Source organism: Limulus polyphemus, unplaced genomic scaffold (genome assembly GCF_000517525.1).
Source record: "Limulus polyphemus unplaced genomic scaffold, Limulus_polyphemus-2.1.2 Scaffold128, whole genome shotgun sequence".
NCBI classification, from domain to species: domain Eukaryota; kingdom Metazoa; phylum Arthropoda; class Merostomata; order Xiphosura; family Limulidae; genus Limulus; species Limulus polyphemus.
In genome coordinates this window covers 1002004-1010403 of record NW_013665738.1, presented here as the reverse complement: position 1 = coordinate 1010403, position 8400 = coordinate 1002004, and the positions used below count along the sequence as shown (strand labels likewise).

At 32.3% G+C, this 8400-nt stretch overlaps 1 protein-coding gene across 1 annotated transcript in view; it reads left to right on the top strand.

Moving 5' to 3' along the window:
• Positions 1-1661, top strand: part of LOC106473341 (zinc finger protein 2 homolog) — a 29206-nt gene extending 27545 nt beyond the window's left edge. Inside the window, exon 8 of the mRNA XM_022402818.1 lies at positions 1333-1661. Within this exon, the coding sequence (XP_022258526.1) occupies positions 1333-1661 (329 nt within the window). The remainder of the gene's footprint in view (positions 1-1332) is intronic.
• Positions 1662-8400: the final 6739 nt, after the last annotated feature.

The following is an 8400-nucleotide window of genomic DNA, read 5'->3' as shown; positions in this document are numbered from 1 at the left end:
ATACTTACAAAGGTTTGTACTGTCTTTACTAAAGTAAGAGTTAAACAGTGAGGTCTATACTTACAAAGGGTTGTACTGTCTCTACTAAAGTAAGAGTTAAACAGTGAAATCTATACTTACAAAGGTTTGTACTGTCTCTACTAAAGTAAAAGTTAAACAGTGGAGTCTATACTTACAAAGGTTTGTACTGTCTTTACTAAAGTAAGAGTTAAACAGTGAAATCTATACTTACAAAGGTTTGTACTGTCTCTACTAAAGTAAAAGTTAAACAGTGGAGTCTATACTTACAAAGGTTTGTACTGTCTTTACTAAAGTAAGAGTTAAGTAGTGAGGTCTATAATTACAAAGGTTTATATTGTCTCTATTAAAGTAAGAGTTAAACAGTGAGGTCTATGCTTACAAAGGTTTGTACTGTCTTTACTAAAGTAAGAGTTAAGTAGTGAGGTCTATAATTACAAAGGTTTATATTGTCTCTACTAAAGTAAGAGTTAAACAGTGAGGTCTATGCCTACAAAGGTCTGTACTGTCTCTACTAAAGTAAGAGTAAAACAGTGAGCTCTGTACTTTCAAAAGTTTATACTGTCTCTGCTAAAGTAAAAGTTAAAAAGTGAGTTCTGTACTTACAAAGGTTTGTTCTGTCTCTACTAAAGTAAGAGTTAAACAATGAGTTCTGTACTTACAAAGGTTTGTACTGTCTCTAATAAAGTAAGAGTTAAACAGTGAGCTCTGTACTTACAAAGGTTTGTACTGTCTCTACTAAAGTGAGAGTTAAAGTGAACTCTGAACTTTCAAAATTCTGAACTGTCTCTACTAAAGTAAGAGTTAAACAATGAGTTCTGTACTTTCAAAAGTTTGTACTGTCTCTACTAAAGTAAGAGTTAAACAGTGAACTCTGTGCTTACAAAGGTTTGTACTGTCTCTATTAAAGTGAGAGTTAAACAGTTAGCTCTGTACTTTCAAAGTTTTGAACTCCGAGAGAGTTTGCACCTTTTAGATGGGTTGTGGAGTTATTAACGAAAATACTGGTTGACCATTGATCTATTTTTTATAAATTTATAACGACAAGAATATTAAATATGTAATATTTATCTTTTGATTTGTAAACGTTTAGGTAAAGTGCAGAAACATTATGTGAGATAAATTTGTTTCTTAAGCTAAAAATATGTTCCTTGAAGGTAATACATTTCTACTTTTGCTTGATTTATCCTCAGAAGGTAGCTTTATTTGTGAAATTCAAACACTAATATAAAAATTTAGTGATAATGATCATTGTAAAGCTGCTTATTGTCTTTCAACTTTTTATAAAACTGCACTTGTATATTTTGTTTCTAGATGGTCTTCAGGAACGTTGCTTCCATTGTGGCAAAACTTTTAATCTCTCTACCACTGTTTTTAATCTTGGATGTTGCCAAAATTGTTATCGGAAGAACAATGGGATTGCCTTAGTGAGAAAACAAGTGGAAGAAGAAAATGTTGAGACCAAGCACTCTCTGCCCACTGATCGTACCACTTACAGTGTACTCGCAAAGAAAGAAAAATCTCAATGTCCCCTTCTGTATGGGATTTTGGATCAGATGATGCTTAAGTATCATGAAGCAAAGCCCCAGCTCTCACCTTTCGAACTGTTAAAAGTGAACAATTTTCTAAACATTAGATCGTGATTAACCAGCATTTGATCAATTATTTTGTTTCGCTGAGCTCTTGTAAATAAATAAAATATCTAACATTCTGAGATTCTTGTAGCTGTGATCTCCAACAATTTGAATGATGTTGTCTTGCAGCAATATTCTTCATCAGCATTGGATGGCTTTTTAATAATGATCTCCGACATAGTCAGGAATCTCTTGTCATTATTTTCCTGGGATGATTCTTATATAAGAGTTCTTTGATATTGTTGGTGTCTCTTAAAGCGATGTTCTTCGATACTTTAAATGTGTTTTCTTTACGCACTTTCCAATAATTTTGGTAACTATTGTTTCATTGTTCTTCAAGATTTTGGGTACTATTTTTTTAGTGTTTTCTAATGCTTTAAGTGATTACTGTTTCTTTGTTCTTAAACACGGAAATTGAGTGTTGTTTTGCGATTTAGAACACTTTTGGCGACCATTGCTTTAGTCTTCTCTAACAATTTAGGTGACTAATGTTTATTTTGCACCGTCCATAATCTCCGATGAAAAGTTCCTGCATCAAAAGTAAAATAATTAATGTTTAAAATCATTAGATGTTATTTTATATTTTTCCCTATTCATTATTTTACGTTTAAAGCAAGTATACTTTGTGTAGAAAGAATTTGTTTGTTTTTCTGTAGTAAAATGTATAATGGTTTTGAAAACACAAACATTATTTAAACACTCTGGTGGAGTGAAATTTTGTTATTGCTCTAGTTTTTAAGATGATCTTCCTGAAAGACTTGAAAAATTACAGTTTTTTCTAATTCACAAAGTAATTGTTCAACGGAAATCTATCAAACATATGTTTCCTGTTCCTGTTATGTAATATTTCTACTAATGAGGGTTTCGATTTAGATTACCTGTTTATATAAAAGGAACAACATTTTGTCGTTCATTATAATTACACTTTTCTAGATGAGGCTACACAATAAATCCAGAGAAAACGAGTTTCAGATAACAACTTTTGAAGCAAACTCTAGAAAAAGATATTATTTTACCAAGATATTGAATATATTTTAAAACTGTGCTCAATCTAGTCAAGAACAAAATTTGCAAAATAAAGCTTTGGTACAAAAAAGTCAAGGAATCATCTCTGTATATAACTGGTTGTATTTGTGTTTGATTTTTGTTTTGTTGTTGTTTTAGCGCAAAGCTACACAATAGGTTATCTGCGCTATGTCCACCGTAGTGAATCAACCCCCGGATATTTGACGTTGTAAGTCCGTAAATGTACCACTGACCCACCGGGAGATTTGTGTTTGATCTGAAGTATAAATAAAACACTATTTAATGTCGTCCTTTCTCGTTCTTGCTTCATATATTTTGTTCATTTTTCAATGCCATAAGTGCTTATGCATATACTTATGAGACACTCTTACGTATGAAAGCGAAACGGAAATATAGGCAACCTTATTTGGAAAATGTAATCTAAGTGACCAGTACCCACCAGATATTTGTTTAATGCTTTTAAACCTGAATCAAGCATGAAATTAAATACAGACAGACAAACGGCAAATGAACCAACTATTCAGACCCAAATATCCTATTAAAGATAATATGAACTGATTAAAAAACTTAACATAAAACTATGAAACTATACAGCTCATGTGGAATATGAACTCACTTCTCAGGGTTAATAAAATATCCACCTGCCAGGTAACGTTTTAAAACTCCAGAATATTCCTATATTTAATACGATACATTATGCAGAAGCAGCTGTGTTTTCATCTTAAACGTTCGGATTTCCACAAAACGTATTAACAGAAAAATAATTTTAATTGTTCTTTAATTCGCATGTTGAAGTAAACTTTGAATCAACAGTTACTTTAAGTTGCAAAGATTACGATGACATCTGTAAAAAACAATACAGTCAAATGAAACAATAACATAGCGATAGCTGATAGTGAACATAAGAAAGCGGTTACAATAACCACCAAATAGTCTTGTGAAACAATGATACAGCGAAAGACGGCAGTGAACAATAAAAAATCGGTTACAATATTCATTAAATAAAATCATCTGAAACAATGACAAAATAAAATTGGTAATGAAGATTAGAAAACGTTTACAATATTCACCAAATAAAGCCATGTGAAACAATGACAAAATGAAAGTTGGAAGTGAAAAATAGAAAACGGTTACGATATTCAACAAATACAGTCATCTGAAACAATAACAAACCAAAAGCTGGAAATTAGAAAACGGCTATAGTTTTCACAAAATACAGTCATGTAAGCATTGTCAAAGCAAAAGATTGTAGTGAAGATTAGAAAATTGTTATAGTATTCACATAATACAGTCATCTGGAACAATAACAAACCGAAAGTTGGAAATTAGAAAATACAGTTATGTGAAACAATTACAAAATGAAATTTGGTAGCGAATATTAAGAAATGATTATAATGTTCACAAAATACAGTCATCTGGAACAATAACAAACCGAAAGTTGGAAATTAGAAAATACAGTTATATGAAATTTGGTAGCGAATATTAAGAAATGATTATAATGTTCACAAAATACAGTCATGTAAAGCAATGCCAAAGCAAAAGATGGTAGTGAACATTATACCAAGATCTCTATAACAAGAAACATATTTTTATTACCTATAGACTATTTCTTACTCGTGTTACGTATTAGAATTTCAATATAGTAGTTAAATAGTTGCCAATATATCTCCAATTTATGATATTTGCCAACAAGATTGATACACACAGTTTTCTTTTTTAATACAATTTTTTAATATATAAACAATAATACAAATGTGAGTTGATATAGGTATAATTCACTTATCAGGGAGCTAGCTAGCCTCGTAGTTCTCTCTGATCACACGCTGATTACAGGTCTAGTTTCCACCAATAACGTTAGGTAATGTTTTCGTAAAAGTACTAATGTCTGATGTGAATCCACTGAAGTTAAATGCTTTGTTATGTTCGAAATTTATAAACGTTCCTGGTCAATATATCTTAAGTTTCCCGATTAATAAGCGTTTTAACAATCACAGTTGTAGCTTCCGAAGTTTATAGCACACCAACTATAGCAAACCAATAATAGATAATGTTTTTAGGCGCGTCGCTTTGGTTATATTTATAGGCATGTGGAGAGTTTCTCGAAAATTCAGATAACGTAACGACACCAAGCTGCACTGACGTTTACGTACACACATATATTGTTGATTGTTACTCTCGAGAATCTTCTAGAACTTTAGAGAATAGGCTGGAGTTATCGCAATACATATTTAACAGTATAAGTTATGCACATTTCTAAATATAAATCTAATTTAAACAAACATCTATATTAAAATAAATGTATAACAATAAATCCGTCACATTCAAGAGCAACTTTTTAAAACTTCAAAGTCTACTAAGCACAATCACTCTAGCCCCGATGAAAGAGTCGTTTAATCTAGCAGTTCTTTTTCAGATGCTTCAATGTCTTTCTTATTCACTCATGCCCAGAACAGAGATGGAAAACTCGTAACCTGTTCAACCATCAACTGGACACTCCGTAATGAAATAAAAGCACGGTCAAGTGTTAACTGAAATGTTTGTGAATGATTGATACTCACAGTTTTCTAAACTCGTGCATTGCAAGTAATATCGTTTAAATCATAAACTTAAAACTGCCGGTGGCTATTTCCTGCTGAAGAAGCATTGATAGCAAAGATAAAAAGTAGGATAGTCAAATTAAGTTACATATTTTTAAGTTCGTATAAGTATTTATAAAGAAGAATAGATATCAAACCTGTTTTAATGTACTTTTGCTTAGTTTTCAACTTATACTATTCTTATTAATATTAATGTTTTTAAACTATCTAAAGGACTAATTATATATATATTACTTTCCAGCATAACATGGTAAAATGTAAAATAAAGAAAACGTCATTATTAAAACGAAACGAGTTTCTTGTTGACGATCATCTCTTAAGATTTATTGTAGACATCTCTACGTAACGAGTTTCCTTTGGCGATTACCTGTTAAGATTTACTATGGATGTTTTACGAAACGAGTTTCTTGTTGACGATCGTCTCTTAAGCTTTATTGTAGACATCTCTACGTAACGAGTTTCCTTTGGCGATTACCTGTTAAGATTTACTATGGATGTTTTACGAAACGAGTTTCTTGTTGACGATCGTCTCTTAAGATTTATTGTAGACATCTCTACGTAACGAGTTTCCTTTGGCAATTACCTGTTAAGATTTATTATGGATGTTTTACGAAACGAGTTTCTTGTTGACGATCGTCTCTTAAGCTTTATTGTAGACATTTCTACGTAATGAGTTTCTTTTGGCGATGATCTGTTAAGATTTATTATGGATGTTTTACCAAACGAGTTTCTTGTTGGCGATCGTCTCTTAAGCTTTATTGCAGAAATTTCTAAGTAACGAGTTGTTGTTTTTTGGCGATGATCTGTTAAGATTTATTATGGACGTTTTTACGAAACGAATTTCTTGTTGGCGACTGTCGCTTAAGATTTAAAAAACATCCATAGTAAATCTTAACAGGTAATCGCCAAGGAAACTCGTTACGTAGAGATGTCTAAAATAAATCTTAAGAGATGATCGTCAACAAGAAACTCGTTTCGTTGCGTAAACACAGCTATTGTAAATCTTAAGAAACGATTGCCGACAAGTCATTTCGTAGAAACACCTACTATAAATTTTAAGTAGGATATAAACTAATAAGTAATTAGTATCTTGTAATAAAAGTATTACAGTTTTATTACGTGGTCGTATAGGCTACTAACATTTGTCTTCGGATATTGATTATTTTTCGTATTTCGTGCTGTTCTCTTGTGTTCAGTAAAACAAGTTTCGTCTCCGTCCGTGAGATTATGATAAATCATTACATTTAAATATTTAACAACCCCTGCTTTACCGTCAAGTAAACGAAACAACAGCTTGTGACACGCCTTCAGGGAAATTGTAGCTTGATACTAAAGCAGAGCAGAAACTGGCACAGTGAAAGACTTGCAACTGAAACATTTTAAAAATCAAACATTCACACAAAGATGTACGAAAAAGTAATGATGGTAGTAGGGGGTAGGAAATATGTAAAAATATCTTTTTTTTTCTTTAAAACATTCTGCTATAGCTATTTTAATCTTCTCTTCGACGTAATTACCCTGACACCTAACGTCTGTTAAGTAAATTACAGTGTCGTAACATTTTTCTATTATACTCTCGCTATCCAAGGTATTATACATAGTATAGACAGCTAATTTCTTTACAGAACACACACCTTTTTATCTCAATCATGAATGTGAAACAGGACCATACCTTTTGCTAAAATTTTCTGGTACTGTAATTCAAAAGATCCAGAAGCTCGAGCGCTTTCGCATGTTCTTCTTCAAGAGCAAACAGGGACAATTTTCCTGAAGAAAATATATTTGAAAGTATTCGAGCTTCTAGTCTTTTGAAACTTACTTGAACCTTTGTTTTAGTGATCCCTTATGTTAGCTTTTTATCATGTCCGACTTCTCAGTACTATGATTTTACCAACTCTTGAAAGTTATAAATGAGTGGTCATATACGTTTTAAAAAATAACAAACTGAAGAAAAACATAGTTCATAAAAAATCTGAAAATAAGACACAGGGAATACAGAAGTTCAGGACATTATATTGAAACGATTTTGAAACCTTACCACGTCCTTACAGTCTATGTCATCACGACCGGTAATGGTCTATCTGACAATCGTACATCTTGAAAATGGCCCTGCAGCGTAGTTTCCATTACAAAAGGCTATGTCGTAAGGCATCATGTTCAAAGTATATCATTCTTCTCTGTAGGATTTTCATAATATACATAGTTTGCAAGGACGATGGTTTTCCAGCGCCTTTTTTAGACAGAAATTAATGGATGCTAAGTCTAACGACTAAATCGGTGTGTCAGGATGGAATAGCATGAAGGCACGCTTGATTTTCTAGCTACTTGAGGTATGCAACGTTTGAACGGGAGTTATGGGGCATGTGGACGGCTTTTGCCACTTACCATTGTGTTCCAGGGTTTTCACCTTTTACAAGAAGCCGTACAATGCTCACAAAGACTTGTTTAATTTTTTTCTGTACGGTTCTGGTGGCTTAAGTTGATCCACATTCCATTTTTTATAATGTTATTTAGAACAGGGGTATCCCCATCTTGGAAATTATAAATTTCTGGTTTTTATGTTCTCAGTATATGAATATTTTGCGTTAGAACAAGCTGTTACATACCCTTCCAAAAAAACGATCAAACTTCGGCGGTATCACATTACCATGAAACACCAAACAATATCAAAATGAATTTTTAATGCATGACGTTCCACCACGACTTCGCTTAGGCACTGCCTTGTCGCGAAACTTTCTGATTTGCATATTTAGAATCATTTTAAAATAGAGCACTCAGCTCTTTGCATAACAATCACATAATCAGTGAGATATACCCAAACAATTTAAAATCAACGGCTTGTTTGGATTATACCTATCAAGTACTTAGATAGCTGTAGGATGTTTTAAACAAGGACTTGCTTGTAAAAATATATCAGATACTTAGCTCTACACAAAATGTTTTTAAGAAAATATTTCTAACAGGCTTAAGCTGCTCTACTTTCCCTCCTTGTCCTTTAACATGAATTTGGACATGTTTCTATCACAGGATACATGTTAGCTACTTACTATAAACGGTTAAATGAACATCCACCTCAACATCTACATGGTTATTGTAACAATGTAGTACACTAGATAATAATGCTT